At 40.1% G+C, this 20,525-nt stretch overlaps 1 protein-coding gene across 4 annotated transcripts in view; it reads left to right on the top strand.

The window, feature by feature from the left end:
* LOC100668003 (serine/threonine-protein kinase PAK 1) overlaps positions 1-20,245 on the top strand; it is a 165,665-nt gene extending 145,420 nt beyond the window's left edge. For 3 of the 4 annotated variants that reach the window (XM_064288735.1, XM_064288736.1, XM_064288737.1), the window contains 7 exons: positions 266-314; positions 6,675-6,787; positions 8,432-8,549; positions 12,360-12,459; positions 13,501-13,697; positions 16,209-16,346; positions 18,901-20,245. In XM_064288735.1, the coding sequence (XP_064144805.1) occupies positions 266-314; positions 6,675-6,787; positions 8,432-8,549; positions 12,360-12,459; positions 13,501-13,697; positions 16,209-16,346; positions 18,901-18,987 (802 nt within the window). In that variant the 3' untranslated portion in view covers positions 18,988-20,245. The remainder of the gene's footprint in view (positions 1-265; positions 315-6,674; positions 6,788-8,431; positions 8,550-12,359; positions 12,460-13,500; positions 13,698-16,208; positions 16,347-18,900) is intronic. The other variant, XM_010598168.3, reaches the window with a different exon arrangement.
* The last annotated feature ends 280 nt before the right edge of the window (positions 20,246-20,525 follow it).

Raw genomic sequence — 20,525 nt, 5'->3', positions numbered from 1 at the left:
TTAAAATCATATAGCTAATAGGTACTAGGTATAAGATCCAGATTGGAACTCAGGTCTGTTGGCCTCTAGAGCCTGTGTTCTTTTAGTATCGTATACAGCCTCTCAAAGATGAGAACGGGGGTGGGGGGCAGAGAAGAGGATTATTGCTGCTAGTCTTATCAGCACATGCACTGCCAGATTGTGTCAGAGCTACATTTGACAAATGGCACTTAATTGAACATCTGTTTTTTATTTTTGTTTTCTCTCTCCCCCACCTCTTGTCCAGTGCTTCAGGCACCGTGTATACTGCAATGGATGTGGCCACAGGACAGGAGGTGAGTATCCACTGTTGCTCCTTCAGTTTTACTGTTTCTTTTTATTTTTGGTTACTTTTTAGCCCTTCTTAGCTTACTGGGGACTTCTTCTAGTTCCTCATTATATCAGACAGAGAGTAACATGATAAGACTTAGGGATTTTAGAAAAGTCACAGTAGCTAAAGTGTGGAGAACAGATTGGAGGAAATAAGAGTGGACCAGATGAATCAAGAGGTTATTGTGTAAGTTCAGGTGAGCGATGATGCTTTGGACTACGGTGATAGCACACTTGTGGTTGGAGAAGAGTGAATGGATTTGAGAGATAATTGTTGTTAGCAACTGTTGTGTTGTCCCCAACTCATAGTGACCCGTGCACAATAGAACAAAACGCTACCTGGTCCTGCACCTTCCCCGTAATGGGTTGTGGATTGGACTGTTGGGATCTATAGGGTTTTTGTTGGCTGGGAGATACTTAGGAGGTAGATTTGACAGGATTTGGTGATTAACTGAATGTGAGAGTGGTTCACAAGTGAGTGATACTATCCAAGGAGAAGGAAAAAAGGTGGAGGTATACCCAGACTGTATGAAGAAATTGGATATTGCCTGAGAGACTTTCTTTTGAAAGTGCCCAGTGGGCAATTGTTTACCCGAGTTTGGTGCTTGGGAGAGAAATATAGAAATGAAAGATTTAAACCTATGTCTCCTGACTCCCAAACTAGTAGACCTCCATTATCCTTTGCCCAGGATTCCATTAGGCATTGAAGGCCTTGTTTATTTGGAGTCAACTCTTTAGTCCTCTCATTTTGTTAAGCCAGGAGAACTTTGGCCTTACTGGTTTGGCTGTCTGACCCATGATCTTGTCTTTAATAGAAGGAATCTATGAAGGGAATATACAGCATTTTGGGTTTCCTTGCATTCTACTTTGTCTGTTTGCAGTGCAGGAATGTTGGCAGGCGGTCTGTGGATATAGTTGCCTCAGGGGTAGTCCTCAGTTCAAAGAGTATCAGGTTGAGAGAGGCATCTCCTCTCCTAGTGAAAATAGAGAGAAGCTGCTAGGAACCACAGCAAACCCCCTGGTATACTAGAGAAGTCATGGTTAATAGGGATAGCACATATTTCACCATGCTCTTGTCTTTTACAAGTTTCTAGCCAAATATTGAAGCTCTACCTAGGGCAAATCAACTTTTTAAAAAAATCACCATATGGTTACCAAACCAAACCCATTGCTGTCGAGTCAATTCCAACTCATAGCGATGCTATGGGATAGAGTGGGGCTGCCCCACAGAATTTCCAAGGAGTGGCTGGTGGATTCGAACTGCTGACCTTTTGGTTAGTATCCATGGCACTTACCACTACACTACCATAAGAATTTGTTAATTGTTCCTTGAGGTGGAAATCCAAAGACCTAAATGCTTACCTTTAGCAAGTCTTTTGACCTCTCTGAGCCTGAATTTTATTTATAAAACGTACGTGATAATCAATCTGAGACCAGAAGAACTAGATGGTGACTGGCTATAACCGATGACTGCCCTGGCAGGAAACACAACAGAGAACCCCTGAGGGAGTAGGAGAGCAGTGGGATGCAGATCTCAAATTCTTGTAAAAAGACCACACTTAATGGTGTGACTGAGACTAGAAGGACCCTGGAGGTCATGGTCCCCAGACCCTCTGTTAACCCCAGACAGGCACCATTCCCAAAGCCAACTCTTCAGACAGTGATGGGACTGGACTCTGGGATAGAAAATGATACTGACGAGGAGTGAGCTACTTGGATCAAGTAGACACGTGAGACTGTGTGGGCAGCTCCTGTCCGGAAGGGAGATGAGAAGGCAGAGGGGGCCAGAAGCAGGCTGAATGGACACAGAAATAGAGGGTGGAGGGAAGGACTGTGTTGTTTCATTAGGGGAGAGCAACTAGGGGTGTATATAGCAAGGTGTATATAAATTTTTGTATGAGATACTGACTTGATTTGTAAACTTCCACTTAAAGCACAATAAAAATTGTAAAAAAAGTACGTGATAATATATGCTGTACAAAAGTTTTAGAAGAATACAATAAAGCAATGTATGTGAAAATATTTCATAAACTTTAAGAATTATTCGTATGTATTTATTCATTCCATAAAGAATTACTGAGCGTTTGCTTTATACCACTCCTTGTGCTAAGAACTATGTGAAAGATTCAGTCAGTCCTATGCAAGCACTCAGACTTTAAAATCATATATACATTTAGATAGAGAGATAGATAGCTGCTGTCGAGTCAGCTCTGACTCATGGCGATCTTATGTACAACAGTACGAAATGTTGCTAGGTCCTGCTTCATTCTCATAATCCTGGCATGTTTGAGTCCACCTTTGCAGGCAGTGTGCTAGTTCATCTCACTGAGGGTCTCTGTCACCCTCACTGGCCAGCTACTTCACCAAACATGATGTCCTCCTCCAGTGATTGAGCCTCTTGATGATGTATCTTTAGCAAGCAAGTCAGACAGTGTTACGTTGTGACCCATAAGGTTTTTGCTGGCTAATTTTCAGAAGTAGATTACCAGGGCTTTCTTCCTAGGCATTATAAATGTAAGAGGCCATAATTTCCATTATGTATATATAAAAGTCTTGCAGTGCTGATAGGAACTGGCCTTAAAGTGAAAATAATGGTGAGGAAAACAGGATAGTATTATCATGCCAGTGTTACAGGTGGAGAATTGGAGACAGAGATAGAGAGGAGGTTGTACCAATCCTAAAAAGAACCTAAAAAGAGTTAGGTGATATTATTTATTTATTTTTTTACCAGTGAGGAATTTGAGGCTCAAGGAGTTTAAATAACTTTTCTACAGGGTTGTGCTACCAGCAGTTAGCGGAGACTGGTTTAGAATCTTCTGACTCCTAATCCCATGCCTTCTGGGCTGTGAGGCCACAGCAGAGCTGAGGTTAGGCACTAGGGCCCCTTCTCGTCATATTTCTGGCCTCTTGAACCTGATAGTCCTCGATGGGAGATAGGCTGGTGATTCCTGGAAGGCCTGGAGGTTGTGTACGTGAGAAGCTGGACGCAGGAAGGGGAAACTTGTCTTCACTGTGTACTTGCCTTGTGGTTACAAAACTATGAATGGAAGCAAGTCCATTAGAGTGGCTAGTGCAGTGTGGTCAGGAAGGCCTCTTTTCCTGCCCCAGGGAATATAAATCTTTGGTGGAGCTGATGGGATGTTCACAGTCTTTGTGAGTGAGTGCTTATTGGGGGTTATCCCCCTGGGGAAGAGGAGAGCATATAGGAAGACTAGCATGTTAGTGCTGGGAATTCTTCCTATTATAGACCCAACAATTGTTTATCAAGCCTCTCTTTATAGAGAAAGTATATAGAAAGAGAATAGGCTTTGCAGTCATATGGACCTGTGGGTTACTCATTGATTATGACCTTGGGCAATTTATTTGTGAATCTTAGCCTCAACTTTCCTACCTAAAAATGTGTATAATGATATTTCTACTTTACACAGTTGTTGTTAGTTTTTGCTGAGATAACGGAAGTACCACATCTAGCACGGTGGCTCGTAGAGAGTGGGCACTCAGTAAACAGTGGTGGGAGAGTGTTGGTTTTTGCCGTCATTGCTGTTACTGTTGTTGTCATTCTCGCTGCTTTGCGTCAGATGTTCATGAAATGCTGTTGTTACTGTGATTAGCGTTTTAATTGTCTTACTTTATTAGTTAAATGTCTTATTTGTGTATGACTAATACACTGGCCACTATCTCATTTAGTCCTCAAAACAACCCTGTGAACAGGGGCGTTGGAGTTGAGATTATTATCTTAAATGTATTAATGAAGAGACTGAGGCTCAGAGAACTTGTGATTGGTCAAGGTTAGTGAGTTTAAGAGAGTCAGGCCCAGAGCACCGGTACTCAGAGCCTCAAGGCCTGTTCTTTTTCTTTTCTAAGAGTATTGTCTCCTGGCCCCAATATGTGGGTATGATAAACCAAACCCCATTGCCATCGAGTCTATTCCAACTCATAGTGACCCTACAGGACAGAGTAGAACTGCTCCATAGGGTTTCTAAGGCTGTAATCTTTAAGGAAGTAGATTGCCACATCTTTCTCCCGTGGAGCCGCGGGTGGGTACCGAATCACCAACATTTTGGTTAGCAGGTGAGCACATAACCACTGCGCCACCAGGCCTCCTTGGAGTGTGATAGGTGAAGGATATTTAGCCTGGCCCATAGTAAGTCAGTAGCTATAGAAAAGAATAGCTTTGTCCTAGTGTCCTGCTACAGCCTCCACGTAAGGACTCTGCCTGCCTACCTTTTTTATTCTCCTTTGTTGCTGCCAGCAGTGACCACGGTGAGGTTCATAGGCACTGCTCCATCCTCCAGAAGGAACTGCCTGAGGAACCCCAAAGGCACCCCTCTGGTTCCAGCCCTTAATATGTGTCTTAAGGGTTTAATATATCTTTAGATCAACTGTTGCTTTTCAGACATTAGAAGAAGCTAATCCTCAGCTGTTACAGAAAGCTGCAGCCAGGCCAGAAGCCTGACCTGATTGGAGACCCAACTCCAAAGCATTTTTTTCCTCCTCCTAGGGAATGGAGGTGGTCAGAATCTTTTTAAAAATATCATTTCTATTCTTAATGATTAACTGGGTCTCTGCATAAGACCGCCCATACTTGAAATAATAGGGTTTTTTCCCCATAAAAATTTGAATTATTCATCCTTGCCTCTGGAAAGACCTAATTTAGTTCACACTTTGGCTGCTACCCGAGTGGCCAGTGGTTCAAACCCACCAGCCCATCTGTGGGAGAAAAATGTAGCAGTTATACTGTGTCCTGTAGGGTCGCTATGAGTTAGAATCGACTCAATGGCAATAGGTTTGGATTTTTTGTTTTGAATTATTAGATGTTCACATTCTTGTCTAGTAAGCAGGAAAAGGGGAAAATATCTCTAGGAAGCAAACATTTAGCAAATAATTTAAAATCTCTTGTGGGATAGAGTAGCCTGTTTGCTAATGTGTTGTATGCTTTAAAAACAAAGTGCTTACCAACCCATGGAATTGTCCTTTCAACCTTCCTTACCACAAACATCTATTTAACACCAACTGTGTGTCAGGCCCTGTGCTTGGTACTAGAGCTTTCAGAATAACTTTCACGCATATGTGTGTATGTGTATATATGTATACAACACGCACACCCCTAACTAATCATCATACAAGGTAGCATTAAGAGAGGTATAAATAGTATCTTACAGAGTTTTAAGGAAGGGAAAAGGCATATCGGATAGGGAGAATGAGGTTTTTTCGGCCTGATATAAAGCATAAATAGCTTTTGAACATGTAGAAATGGCATGAGATGTTCCACATGGAGAGAAGATTTTGAACGAAGTCGGGGAGACTAGGTTGTAGGCAGAGCAACGAATGTATACAGGAATACAGTGGGAAATAAGGATGGGGCCAGATCATGAGAATTTTTCTAGTCAGGCTGAAGACCGTCTGTAGGCAACCAAGAGCCATTTATATTTTTGAACAGGAGAGAGTGTGATCAAATGTGTGTGGTAAGGAAGATCAGTCTGGCCACTGCAGAATAAATGAGAAAGTGGAATCACTTCTGTGGGTTCTAATCTTGACTTGCTATTTAATAGCTCTGTGAGCGAGTCACATATATTTTCTGAATAACAATTTCCTCATCTGCCGAGAGGGGATAAATAGTAGTGCTTAACTCATAAGGTGTCTGTGAGGATTAAATAACAAATTTGAGAACAATTTACATAGTACCTAACACATAGAAATGGCTGCAAAAGTGCCTTGGAAACTAAAGTATACCTTATATTTGGTAAGGTATTTTGAATACTTATATGGAAACTTGTTTAATTGCTGTAGACAAAAAAGTCTATCAAGATCTTCATAGATAAACATTAGGAATCTCTTCCCCCTTAACCTGGTCAACTCTGATTTTTCTTTCCACACCAAGTTAAAAAAGTCTCTTCCACCTCTCTGAAACCTCCCTAGGTTGCCAGATTAACAGTTTTTGCGCAATATTGTGTTTCTGTAGCATTTTGTGTGAACTTCTGTTATAGCACCGCTTTTATATTGTGATATTTAAAAAGTCTTTTTCTATATCAAGGTTTGATTTCAAATTTTGGTGTGTGTCAGAATCGCCTGGAGTGCTTATTAAAACACAGAGTTTCTGGCTCAGTAGGTTTGGGGTAGGGCTGAGAATTTTCATTTTCAACAAGTTCCCAGATAATGTTGATGATCTCATTTTGAGAACCACTGGTCTACGATTATAAATCGTGAATTCCTCAAGGAAGGACTAAGACTGTATGTTATTCATCAGTGCGTGAGGTCTGGTAGATAGTAGTGCTCAGTAAACACTGAATGACTGTGGTTGCAAGTTGTCTGTACTCTGATTTCAGGTGGCCATTAAGCAGATGAACCTTCAGCAACAGCCGAAGAAAGAGCTGATTATTAATGAGATCCTGGTCATGAGGGAAAACAAGAACCCAAATATTGTGAACTACTTGGACAGGTATGGCATGTGGGCCTCTTCAGAGGGATAGAGCCTTTGGGACTGGTGGGTGGTAGAGCTATTAGAGGAGAGGGCGATACCAACACTCACAATTGCCTCCATTTAAAAGTCTTCTGTGCTTCTCAGCTCTCTGCCTCTGACCCTGCATACTGCTGGACATATCTGATTGCTGGAAGATCCTCCTGGGTTAGACTGAAGTCTACCACCGTGTAGCTTCTAACAGCTGGTCCTAATATTGTTTGTTTTTCTATCTCAGGGATGTCCCTCAGCTCATCTGCCTGAGTCTAAGCTCTAGATCCTCAAATTGTTTTTCATCCCAAATCTTTCCTTATTCTGTTCACCTTCCTGAATAATTCCTAGTTTGTTTGTATGCTTTGAAAGTATGATGCTCATACTAGATGCTTCATTTGAGATATGACCAGTATGGGAAGAGTGGGGCTCCATCTTTATTGTAAATTTAACATAAAATAATGATTTCATTAGGTATTTATTTTGTTTTTTTAGCAAGCCTCTTTCATTGGTGTCTTCTAGTAAGTTTGTGGTCAACTAAAATATCTGGTCATTTTTTACAGGAGCTTGTATTAAACAAGAACTGTAGAACTTTTTATTCTCTTCATTAAATCCTATCTTTAGTATTTCAACCTAGAGTTTATAGGGCAGTGAGCTAGCCTTATTTTTATTTGTCCTATTCTACAGCTGAGGAAACATTGATCAGACAGGCTATGTGACCTTTTCTTTATCATATAAGAGGGCTGAGTGATCCAACCTCTGAGTGAACCTAGGGAATCTAACTCATATTGGCCCCATAGTCTATCCAGGGATATATCGCTAAATGGTAGCCCTTGGCATATCTGCAGCCCTTGCTGAATTCATTCCATTTCTTGAAACAGTGACACTCAAAGTGAAACTCATTGTCAGCATAATGATATGTGTCTAATACTTTACAGATTTTAAAGGGCTTTTATAACCTTTTTTCACATTTAATATTTATAATTATCTTTTACTTTACTCATTCATTTATTCAGTAAATATTGGTGTCTACTTTGTAGGATTCTGGGATAGAGTCTTGAATAAGACTCAGTACTTGCATTTGTGAATCTCAGATCTAGTTAGCACTCCTAGGGAAGTTTAGTAACTCTCCCGAGTATTGGTAACATGGGCTTTAAATCCCAAGCCCTTTTGACCAAAGCATTTTTGTCCAATATTTGGGTGCTTTCTACGGGGCTGAGTCAGAATTGATGTGATGGCAGTGGGCTACTTGGATGTTTTTAGAGATGTGAGAATCGTGCCTTCTCACAAAGCAACCTACTTTATTTCCAATCTTTCTAACTTTAGAAAGTATTTTTTTTATGTTGTGATGAGCTCTAGTTTTTTTCTATCTTCAACCTAGCGATCTTAGTTCTGTCTTTTGAGGCCTCACAGAACATGTCTGCTTTGTTTTCTCCAGGAGAAATTCTTTAGAGTTTTAAAGTTAGTGATCTGTCCCCCAGGTTCTGCTTTTCTCCAGGCTAAAGAATCCTAGACTCTTCCACAGCTGACTGAGATGCAGGTTCACTCCGTGCACGTGCTTAGCCTTCGAAACCCAAAGCAGTGTCTCAGTGTACCCTGATTGTTCCTTCTCACCCTTTATCTGTACTTCTGCAGTTACCTCGTGGGAGATGAGCTATGGGTTGTCATGGAATACTTGGCTGGAGGCTCTCTGACAGATGTAGTGACAGAAACCTGCATGGATGAAGGCCAGATTGCAGCTGTCTGCCGTGAGGTAAGGCCAAGGACCAAGCAGCCTCAGACAGGAAGTGGCCTCCATATCCATGTCCCCTGAAATTCCCACATCTAATGGGATCTTAGCCTGGGCAGTGTGGAGGTGGGAGAAATTAGTGACTCTTCCATCTTCTCTTTTTATACCTGTGTTTCATAGTTTCTGTCATCATGATATTTTTCTTTAATGATAACTTTATTCTGATTATAAAATTTATACCCACTGAAGAAAAATTAGTTAAGTACCAAAAAGGATTATAAAAGTATCATTCATAACTTCAACCTATAAAGGTAACTGCTGTAAACGTTTTGTAGTATTTTCCTTTATGTCTTTGCTATGGATATATATATACTTTTTTTTTTTTTTTGGGTAAACATCTTATTGTGCTTTAGGTGAAAGTTTACATAGCAAATTAGGTTCTCATTTAACAATTTTTATACAGATTGTTCAGTTACACTGGTTATAATTCTTACAATGTCAGCATTCTCATTATTTCCGTTCTGTTTGTTCTGTTTCCATTGATCTAGCTTCCCTGCCCTTTCTTCCTTTTTATCATTGCTTTTGGGTAAATGTTGACCATTTGGTCTCCTGTGGTTGATTGTTTAAGGGAACACATTCCTCACAGGTGATAGTGTTTATTTTACAAGCCAATCTATGATTTGGCTGAAAGGGACCTCTGGGAGACGCTTAAGTTCCAAGGGTGTCTTAGGGTGAAAGTCTCAGGTTTCCTCTCGTCTCTTCAGTCCAGTAAGTCTGGTCTTTTTTAGGAATTTGAGTTTTGTTCTACATTTTTCTCCCATTCTATTTGAGACCTTCTGTAGTGCCCCTGGTCACTAAGCAATTGGTAGTTCTTCTGGTCTCAGGTTAGGAGAGGCTGTGGTTCATGTGGTCTTTTAGTGCTGTGGACTAGTTTCTTCTCTGAGTCTTTGGTTTCCTTTATTCTCTTTTGCTCCAGACAGGAAGAGACCAATAGTTGTATCTTAGATGCCCTCTTGTAACCTTTTAAGACCCTAGATGCTACTCACCAAACTAGGTAGAACATTATCTTTATGAACTATGTTATACCATTTGACTGAGTTGTCCTACGAGGCTATGGTCCCAAGCCCTTGAACCCAGTAAATCAATCCCACAGGGTGTTTGGATGTGTCTAGGAAATCTCCATAGCTGTGCCCCCATGTGTTTTATATATATGAATATGTATGTAGCACACACAAATATGTATATGCTTATGCCTAAAAATATACCTATATATACACGTGAGTATACTCATATATACTTTCCTTTATACATAAGGCATACATACATATCTCTGTAAACACACACATGTTTTGGTTATTACTGTTGTTGCAAACCTGTATGTTATAACATTTACCGTAATTGTCTTTTATTCTTGTATACCTCTTAGTGTCTTCATATACCTTGGTCAAGTTGTGTTGACTTCTCCCATATTGTGTATTGCTTTTCTCAAAACCAGAAATAACTGGTGTCTACTATCTTTTTTTTTACTATCTAGCAAGTGGTTCCCCTCCCTCCCCTCCCATCCCTGGTAAACATCCAAAGACATTGCTTTCTGTGTGTGTACCTATTCTTGACGTTTTATAAAAGTAAGACCATACAATCCTTTTGTGATTGAGTTATTTCACTCAGCGTATCCTCCAGATTCATCCATGTTATGTAAGATGTTTCATGAACTCAACACTATTCTTTATAGTTGCTGGATATATATTTTTTAATCATTTTTATTCTGCGCTCCTGTTGTATTTTGGTGTTACAAAGAAAATAAACAAGAGTAAGAAGATAGTGACATAGGAGGTACTTATTTTTATGCAAATAATGCATGCTTTCTACATCTGTTTGCCAACTGCGCCTCCCCTGTGTTTTCATAAGCACAGCTGTGCTAATTTTTTGTACATGTTGCTGTAAAAAATTTAGCATAATAAACTAACGAAAATACCTCGTGCAGGGCGGTGGGAGGGTGTTGGCAAACAAATGTGGAAGGTGCGATTATTTGCATTAAAATACAATACTATTTTAGACAGGTTAGTCAGGGAAAGTCTCACCTTAGATTCCAGTGAAGATCTGAATGATGTGAAAAAAGCAACCCAAGCAAAAATCTAGGGTAAAATATTTCCAAGCAAAAGAAATAGAGAACAAACTTAAAATACTATCGTTGTTTCTCCTCATTGCTGTTTAATATCTAGGGTCTGTAATATGCTGATGTATGTAAGAGAAAGAAAAAAAAAAAAAAAAAACTCCACAAGGGCTCCATGAGAAGCAGTGTCCTCAGTGGACAGTCAAGTTTTCATTACAGCAAGAAGATGAAAGGAATATTCAGAGCAGCTGAGGATACTGGATGTTTGCTGATGAGAGACTAGGATTTCCCAATGACCCAATAATTGAAAAGAGTAGACATTTAGGTGAGGTTCAGAATTTTGTGAGGATAAGTATAATAGAGGGGTGGGGTGTGATGATGTAAGATCTAGAGGCATATAGATGAAATTACGAAGTTGTATATTTAATGTTAGGAGAAAATAAGAACCCGTGAAATAAATACGGTCCTAGAAAGTATGGTCACCTTTGCATTAAGAACCTTGGGATGTAGAGAGCACACAGGTAGGTTAATGGCATTAACAAAGGACTTGCATTTTTAGGAGACCTGACTTCTTTTCTTTGCCCTACCAGTAATATAGTGTTTCTCAGCCTTTTTTTATTATCACCCCTCTAAGAAGTCTTATTAGACATTCTTTTCCTAATTAGTCTCTCCACATGAAGTTTGTTCCAAATTTAGCTATTGATAGTTCTTAGAAAGTAAAGTATTAAGACCACTGACATAGAATTTTCCTATTGGTTTGCATCTTTCGTGTTTTTCAATTGATTGAAGTTTCGAACCATTGGATTCAGTTGAAAACCTGAGATTATATCATCCGATCCCCATATTTTACAAATAGGAAATCAGTAGCCTAGAGAGAGTAAGTGATTTGTCTAGAATGATATGGTTAGTCAGGTAGTGATATAACTAGGCATTTTAACTGTATCATTTTGTCTCCTTGTTACTCATTCTGCCTGCTAAATATAGGTGTTTTCCAAGGTTCTTTTCTTTATCCTCTTCTCTGTTTTTTGTCATTTTCAAGCATTCCAATAACTTAAAAAAAAAAAAAGAACCTCTTCTCAAATGACTTGTAAATGTTTATCTCAAGTTCAGACCTCTGTACAGAACTTAAGATATATTCAGTTGCCTACTGGACATTTGTCTGTCAGTGTTCTATAAAGCCAAAAACCAAACCCGGTGCCATTGAGTTGATTCCAATTCATAGTGACCCTATGCTATGTCAAATTCAACATTTCCAGAAGAGTCCAAAATATCTCCTTACCAAAACAAGATTGTCCCCCTAACTTCACTGCTTCTAATAATATCACTTCCATATGACTCTTATTCATCCTTTTCCTCTAGTTCTCTCATTACAAAATCCTTCCCATTCTTCTTCAGTAATTTTTCTTGGACCTCAGGTTTTTTTTTTTTTTTTTAATCAAGGACCTAATGTTCTGTAAAACACTGAAGTAAATACATTCGAGGGACTCCTTCACGTAAACAAAACCATTGTAATGGGAAAGAGAACAACAGGGAGCATCATGAAAATGCGTAGTCAGGAGACTTGGTTCTAGACTTAGCTCTGCCACTTGTTTGGGGCAACTCCTTTAACTCATTGGGGCCTCATTTTATCTTGAAAAGAGAAGGTTAGATTAGTTGATTTTCTATAATTCTCCTGTATTGTATGTCTTTTCTTTCTCCCTCTGCCCACACCACTTCAATAGTGCCTGCAGGCCCTGGAGTTTCTACATTCGAACCAGGTCATTCACAGAGACATCAAGAGTGACAACATCCTGTTGGGAATGGATGGCTCTGTCAAGCTAAGTGAGTAGGAGTCTTAGGAGTGATAGTACTTCTTTTTCCTGTGGGATCCTGTCCCCTGTGGGGTGGAAATTATTATATAATTGTAGCTATAAGACTCATCAGTGGGTCTTTATTTCCTGGGATATGCAGATTCTTTATACTACTCTGTCATAGAATGTCATTTCATTTCTTTTTCATTCCTTTATACTTTCAGCGAAAAATAATTTGCTGAATGCCTAGTATGTGCTGGGTCCTCTGATGGGCATTGAGGGTACATGTTGTCTGCCTTCGAGGAGTTCTCAGTCTAGGATAGGAGACATGTAATAGATAATACAAAAAAAGAGTTTAGGGTACATACTTTCATTCAGTCATTATTCAGCAAATTATCATTGAATGTCTTTTATATGCCAGACCCCCTGGGAATACAAAGATGAGTAAGAGGACACAGTTCTTTCTATCAAAGACCGCATAACTTAAATAAACATATAATTGCAATATAATGTAAATGAGCTGTAGGCAGAACATTTTTTCAAAGGTATAAGAACCAGTAGGCCAGACAAACAGGCTGTATCACAGGTGGATGGGCAGCTTGTGAAAGGCCATTAGGTACAGGTTGAGGAACTGATAAAGTAAGGTCTTGCCTATCATAGGTGATTAGGATTTAAGCCAGGGACTTATGTCTAGAGAATAAGGCAAGGACCTCGTTACCAGATTCTGAGACATGAGAATGACTTCCAAGAACAAAACAGAATTGGACCAAGTGATCAAGGCCAAAATGGGCAGCTTGGATTTTGATGCCTAGTCCTTCTAGTTTGAGGAGAGGTCGGAGGACAGAGATGTTATTTCTTATATTCCTCCTGCTACTCTTTAGGGTTGGACAAGGGACAAGCTAGGAGCTGGTCTGGTAGATGGACGTAAAGTGATTCCAGCTTTGAAGAGATCAGGGATTGCAGTGGCTGGTGGCCGGGCAGAGCTTGACACCAAGGGGTAGGCAGAAAGTTAACACTTACTAAGGAGTATGCTAAATGTAAATCCTTTCCTTCTTTTATTTTCCTTATCTAGCTGATTTTGGATTCTGTGCCCAGATCACCCCAGAGCAGAGCAAACGGAGCACCATGGTGGGAACCCCATACTGGATGGCACCAGAGGTTGTGACGCGAAAGGCCTATGGGCCCAAGGTTGACATCTGGTCCTTGGGCATCATGGCCATTGAAATGATTGAAGGGGAGCCCCCATATCTCAATGAAAACCCTCTGAGAGTGAGTGTTACTGATCCTATTTCAAGATGTCTAGGTCGTTGTCTCTGGTCCCAGGAAATAATACTCAGTTGGGATTACTATGAGTTTCTAGGTAAAACTAGGTACAAGTACTATGAGAAAAATGCAAAGTAAAGGGGTTAAAAGAGTAATGGGAGAGGGGAGAGGTATGCTATTTTATATGGGTACAGAGGGAAGTCCTCTCTTTTAGGTTATTTGAGCAAAAACTTGAAGAAGTAAAGGAGCAAGCCATGAGATTATTCTGGTGATAAGAGCTTTCCAGGTATGAAGAATGCAAAGAACTTGATTTGGGAACATGCTTCCTATGTTCTGGGGAACACCAAAGAGACCAGTGTCCCTGAAGTGAGTGAGGAATAAGGAGAGCAGTAGACTGGTCAGAGAACTAGCAGGGGTCAGATCAAGTAAGACTTGTGGGGACTTGGCTTTTACTCTACCAGAGATGGGAAGCCACTGGAAGGTTTTGAGCTGAGGAGTAGTATGATTTGTTTTTAAAAAGATCATTTAGGCTGCTTTTATGGAGAAAGACTGTTGTAATAGTTCAGGTAAGAGTGGTAGCTTGGACTAGATGGGTTGGAGTAAAAGTGAGAAGTGTTTGGACACAGGAAATATCTTGAAAGTACAAGTGACACAATGAAATAGTATTAGAAAGAGAGGAATCAACAATGATTACAAGATTTTGGGCCTGAATTACTGAAAAAATTGATTTGCCAATTACTGACATGTGGCAGACCAGGATAGATGTGGTAATAAGGAGCTGGTTTCGAATGTGTTAATTTGAAAAGTTTATTAGACATCCAAGTGGAAATGCTGAGTTTGGGCAAATGCGTCTGGAATTCAAGAGGAAGAGGTCAGGAGTATAAATACAAATTTATTAATAGAGAGTATATAGTTGTTATTTAAAATCAGAACTAGATGAAATCACTCAAGTAGGGAATGAGTGCAGTTTAAGAAGAAAAGAAATTTTAGTAGTGAACTCTGGGGTAGCTCCAGTGTTTACAGGTTGGAAAGATGAAGAGCTAGCAAAGTAAACCAAGAAGCAGTGGCCTTCCTAGTAGATGAGAACTGAGAGAAGTGTGTCCTGGGGGCCAAGTGAACAACGTATTTCCAGAAGAAGGGTTGATTGTTGTGTTAAATGTAACCCATAGATTGAGTAAGATGAGAATGAGAAATCAACCTTGGATCTGCCAGTGTTGCTTATGTGGAGGTTATTGATGACTTTGGGAATCAGTATCAGTAGAATGATAGGGATGAAAGCCTAATTAGAATAAATTCACAAGAGTGGGAGAACAGGAAGTGGAATGGCATAGAGAGAGGAAAGGAGAGAGTTTTGGTGATAAATAAGAACAGAAATGGAACAATATCTTGAAGTGGATGTGGACTAGAAGGTTTTATTAAAAAGATGATGTTATCACAGCATGTTTGTATTCTGATGATTCAGTGAAGGGGGGTATAAGAGAGAAGTGTCAACTGCAGGAATGAGGTCCTGGAGTAGATGAGAGAGGTTGGATCAAATTCAGGATTTCCTGACACTAAATTCTGTGTTATCAACCGTTAACATACATGACTTCCATAGCTAGTAGTTGATAGCACTTAACCTTTTACCAGGAAATTTTAATTATCTGGACAAGGTATGGAAACTAACAAGTTTAATCTCTAAGAACTTTTCTCCTTACCTGAAAGCCTGCAGGTAGATAAGACTGGCTTCCTATCTATGTCACAACCAACCATCTTTGCTGCACGTTGCCAGAGAAACAGACCCCCTTGCATTATTACACAGTCAGAATTTGTAGTGACAGTTGGTGGTAAACCTCACTCTGAGGCCTCTGGTCTGTCTAGTGCTGTGACCCTCAAATAGCTAACTCATCCAGGAGTAAAGCCTGTCTGGTTAGCTTGGGGCCCTGGGCAAGAGACTAGGCACTTAAGAAGTTGTGCTTTGGCTGATCTGGGGCTCCGGCTTCTGTCTCTCTCTGCCTCACTTTTTTCACCTGACCATTAAAAAAAGGTCCCAATAATTGCATTTAAGAAACAGTTTTTGGATCTCCCTCTTTCTCTTAGTCCTTCCTGCAGCTGTCCATCTTTAGACCTGTCTTAGGTATCTAGTGCTGCTATCACAGAACTAGCACAAATGGGTGCCTTAAACAAGAAGAAATTAATTTTCTCACACTTTAGAGCGCTAGCTCTAAGGGAAGGTGTTCTTTCTCTGTGGGCTCTGGAGGAAGGTCCTTGTCTCTTTGAGCTCCTGCTCCTGGGCGATCTTCCTTTGGTTGTCTTCCCCATCTCTGCTTCTTTTGCTTGCTTGTTTAATCCTCTTGTATATCTTAAAAGAGATTGATTTAAGACACACCCTACAACAGTCCTGTATCATTAGTATAACAGAGAAAACCCATCCTCAAATAGGATTATAACAACAGATATAGGGGTTAGGATTTGGAACACATATTTTTGCAGGACACAATTCAATCCATAACAGCCATTCTCCATTTTTATTGCCAGGCCTTGTACCTCATTGCCACCAATGGGACCCCAGAGCTTCAGAACCCAGAGAAGCTGTCAGCTATCTTCCGGGACTTTCTGAACCGCTGTCTTGAAATGGACGTGGAGAAGAGAGGTTCAGCAAAAGAGCTACTACAGGTAATTGTTTCTATGCAGAAAAGCACTTGCCTTGAGAAATCACTCCACCAGACCTTTTTTCCTTTTAAGGTACTGATTATTATAGAAGAAAGCTTGTCTGTTACCACATCCTGAACTCACCCTATATTCCCAGTTCCCTAACCTTCCTCATCCCTGTGCCTTTGCTCACCTTCTTTCCTTAACCTCTTCCTCAACCTGTGAAAATGCTCAGCCTAAAATCTACTTTTTAAGCGCCTATTGAACTTTGCCAGGTTCTCTCTTTAGCACTTCTTTTGTTCTGCCTGAAGTAGTCTGACAGAGTTTGAGTCCTGATGAAAAGAAGCTCTCTGACACACAAATCTTAACACAAGCTACATTTTTAGCAAAGCATACCAGAGGATGTAAATTTAGAGGACAGTTAGTGAGTGCGGCTTTTCACGTCTCCCTAGTTTCTTCATCAGAGACTCTCTGAGGTAATAGCAATGATATTCTACTTGCTTGAAGTGAGATTCTGTCAAATTGTTGGGAAGTCCTGAGTGGGGGGTTTAGCAAGCCTCTTATGTTCTCACCTTCATAGTCCAGAAATTAAAGCATAATTACTTTATATGGTTGCAAAAACTGCCTTTAGCAGGTCACATCATTTGTATCTAACATTTACATTTCAGCTACAATTTCTTACTACATTACTAGTGTCATTGTACTGCATTGTCCCCTGGTGATTTAATAATAAGTGTCAGATGCAGATTTATGACCGTGATTGGTCTGTAGTCATGCACAGTGGATCTACCCCTGTATCATGTGGCCTAGGGGACTGAGCAAGGCAGGCCGGGTCAGGACCTACCACACTATCCTGCATTAAAGTTAGTTATGAACATCTTTATGTTTCTCACTAGGTTATAACCTGTACCTTATTAATCTTGGGCCTCCTCTTATACCTAGCTAGGGCCTGACTAGGGCTAGAATAGGTAATCAGAAAATACTTGCTGAACTGGGTAGAACTGCTTAAAGTGTTTGCCTTCAGTGGAATGTCATGCTTTGGAGTGTCATCGTAATCAGAGTTACTGATTACAGAGCTCTCACCTATGAGATATAAGGTCTGGATTCTTTCTAGTGACCAGTTAGTTTCTAGGATCTGATGGAACTAAAAACTCTTTATAACAGACAGTACAATATAAGATCACATAAGGTGTGTTCTGGAAATGCTAGGCATTGAGAAATGTGCAAATACTGTGCCAAGCCTGTGATTGGTGAAGATACCATTCTTAATTAGGTACTGAAGTGTAGTTATTGAAGATTAGTGCCCTCTAGAGTTTTATTCCTGACATATTATAATAATAAGAAATATATTGTTTTCACAGCATTCTACGCACTAAGTACTTTATGTATTTTTCCTCTATTCTGCACAACAGTCATGTGAATTAAAGGTTCTGTTATTCCCATTTTTACAGATGAAGAAACCAAGGTTTCAGGAGTTTAGTAACCTTCTCATGATTGCATAGCCAATAAGTGGTGGAGCCAGGATTTTAATCCATGTCTGTTTGGCTCTTACTGTGTGAGGTCTTGGCCACTGCACTTACAGGCTTAAAGAGAGTCAAAACTGGAGGGTCTCTTAGGGTTTATCTAGTCTACTTTGTTCATTGTACAGAGAAGGAAACTGAGGCTTCCCAGTTGAGTGTTGGATCATGCTGGTTTCTTAACTCGGAGGGGGAATTGTAGAAGCACGTGACCTGAGAAAACTATTTTTTAACTTGTTACTGTATATTGTAAATATTCAAAACCATGACTGTTAAGAGTCATAAATCATGAAGGTTTCATATCTGTTTTTCCTGAAAGAACATATATATGGACAGAAATATACAAGACAATGTATTGAAATTAATATCTTCATGATTTAGTCAAGATATATATATATTTCTTTTATAGTAATAGTAACTTCTTGTATTCAGTAGTCATCAAAGACTATCACTGTCCAAAGAGAACATGAAACAACTTCTAGGAAAGGGAAGGGGTGGGTGTGTACCGTATATATATATGATTAATAAAACGGAGTTATATACCTCTAACCAAGGGATGGCAGAAGAATCAAATATGCTAATCATCTGAGTTAAATAGTTATGCTTAAACATCAAATTCAGTTCTGAGTGTCCTGGTAGCTGGGACATAAAAGAAAATGTAGTAATTCCTGTATGTTTTATCAGATGGAAGAAACAACCCACATCCTCAAGAGACAAAGCTTTTTCATTACTAAATTTAAGAAAAACTTCCAGATTAAATGCTTTTTTCAACTCTGCAGGAAGTTACTATACATCAAGTTTTGGGGCATCTTTTTTAGCCACATATTTGGAATCCATAGATCATAATAATCCATACTATTTAGTAAAGTTGAGAATTATTCCCAGTGGTTATGAAGGCCTGAGTAGGTTTGATACCTTTTAAAGGTGTCCTTCAATTTGGGCATGATCTGAAGCTCTCTAGGCAGCACCTCGTATAAACTTGAATGCCCGTAATGTCTTGTAATGGTTGCTGAGGAAAAATGGGAAATGATCACGTCTTTTGCTCTTTTTCTCTTTACTAGCATCAGTTTCTGAAGATTGCCAAGCCCCTCTCCAGCCTCACTCCACTGATTGCTGCAGCAAAGGAGGCAACCAAGAACAATCATTAAACCCATGCACACCCCGGCCCTCTTGTGCCAAGCCTTCTGTGAAATAAATGCTCATTTCAGAAATTCCAACCCCAGTGCCCTCTCCTCCTTGCCTTGATCCTCCCATTTTCTGGTCTAGAGCTCTCAAGAATTTGATCTTTGGAAACCATGGGCCCAGCATTGAAGAGAACTGCACTGGGATGACCAATCAGATGATGGCCATTTCTGAATAAGGAATTTCCTTCCAATTTGTGGAGGTGAGGATGGTTTATGATCAAGGGTTTATACGAATAAACTTGGACTGTTATTTGTATATAGCAGAACCCTCCCCCACACAATCAGTTCTTGACTATGTAAATTTAAGGCTCGATAACATTATCAATTTGTAATCGGTTGAGACTTCTTTATTGCTTGCTTTTCTGTGACTGAGCTGCCCAAACACCTCATTGTACTTGAAAACTGGAACAGCTTGAGGAATGCCTTGGGGTTTGATAATCTGCCAGGAACATGAAGTGGCTCAGTCTCCTGGACCATGACTTTGGCGCAGCGGATCCCGACATGGGAGAGAGAGCTCCCACATTTTTCTTTGTGTGTGCTTCTAGCAGCTGTTAGGGAAGACCTTGACCCAATAGTGTTTCTCATGCTATTTCTTGTGAAACGGTCTTGGCTAATGTAGCAGCTTTTAATTCCCTGCATCTCCTAGGCTGCTGCCCCCATTTTGTACTAGTTCATAACACTGAGAGGTATCCTAGGGCCCATGCTGGGTGAGAGCAATGTGAGAAGTCAGAAAGAAACAAATTGAGCTTCTTTTAGAGCCAGACTGGGCGTCAGCACCTGTCTAGTCTATACCTGTTTGAAGTTTTAAGAACTCAGCCTCTTTTCCCTTCTGGGATGAGGAGCTGAATGATTAGCCCAGATCTTCTGACCCGAATCTTTGGATCAAAGGGAAGGGTCTCCAGATGTGAGATAGCATATTAATTTTGTATGCATTTGGATGATTTTGGCCAAGGCCTGAGATGATAATCTGCCAGCTGTGAGGGGACCCTGTTTGTAAGGTGCATGGCCAAGCTCTCTACAAATGGAAATGCTTGCACTGGGTGTTGGGGATGTTTGCTACCTCCTGCTGTCTTTGTGGTTTTGGTCCTCCCACAGTGGTAGGACCCCTGGCCAGCATTGTGACTTGTCATGTCAGCCCCACTGGTTACCTTGTCATGCTCTGAGGCACCACTGCCTCTGCAGCGTGAGTTTCTATTTCCTTCAATAAAAGGAGATGAAAATACTCTACTTGGAGTCTTTCTTTTTTTCTTTTCTAATTTTTTATTTTGAAGAAATTTCAAACTTGAAAACAATTGCAGGAATGGTACAAAGGACTCCCATATATCCTTCCCCCAGGTATCCTAATTGTTCGTAAATATATATTTATATTTTTCTTCCTCCCTGAACCATTTGAAAGTAAATTGAAGATACGATTACCCTTTCCCACTAATACTTCATTGTATATTCTTTCTTCTTAATACTTTATTTTAAATATAAACTGATTAAGAGAATTGGGCCAAAAT

Source organism: Loxodonta africana, chromosome 7 (assembly GCF_030014295.1).
Source record: "Loxodonta africana isolate mLoxAfr1 chromosome 7, mLoxAfr1.hap2, whole genome shotgun sequence".
Lineage (NCBI taxonomy): Eukaryota > Metazoa > Chordata > Mammalia > Proboscidea > Elephantidae > Loxodonta > Loxodonta africana.
This window is presented reverse-complemented; position numbering and strand designations above follow the sequence as displayed.